We start from the raw sequence: 357 nt of genomic DNA, 5'->3' as shown, positions 1-357 counted from the left end.
TGTGTTTTACCACAGGTTGAATAATATAAAGAAGAGGTGCCTCGCAAAGGACAAGCGCTATCCCATCTCCATGATAATAATTTCCCTTCGTTTGCAACCCCACAGGTTATCATGTCAGCAGGGCTCCTCTTGGTCCACGGGATTACCCGGTGGTCTCTCTCCCTCACCGATAGCTCCAGCAGCACGCAAGATGTCCCTCAGTCTTTCAACTCTTCCACGGACCCCCATATCATAGTGAGGTTGGTGGTTTGGGCATTCATGTGCTTGTATTATGGTTTGGGCGAAGTGTCGTGGAAGAAAGGAGGTTGATCTGAGGGCTCATTGAAAGAAGGTGTTGGTTTTTGTCGTTGTGAGGTG

The 357-nt window shown here is 48.7% G+C and overlaps 1 protein-coding gene across 1 annotated transcript in view; it reads left to right on the top strand.

Moving 5' to 3' along the window:
- Positions 1-357, top strand: part of LOC119591446 (3-hydroxy-3-methylglutaryl-coenzyme A reductase-like) — a gene marked incomplete in the record, with an annotated part of 71,751 nt that overhangs the window by 62,810 nt on the left and 8,584 nt on the right. Inside the window, 1 exon segment of the mRNA XM_037940187.1 lies at positions 106-239. Coding sequence (XP_037796115.1) covers positions 106-239 — 134 coding nt within the window.

This window comes from Penaeus monodon, chromosome 28 (genome assembly GCF_015228065.2).
Source record: "Penaeus monodon isolate SGIC_2016 chromosome 28, NSTDA_Pmon_1, whole genome shotgun sequence".
NCBI classification, from domain to species: domain Eukaryota; kingdom Metazoa; phylum Arthropoda; class Malacostraca; order Decapoda; family Penaeidae; genus Penaeus; species Penaeus monodon.
The sequence above is the reverse complement of the archived record's forward strand: the minus strand, read 5'-3'. Positions and strand labels throughout refer to the sequence as shown.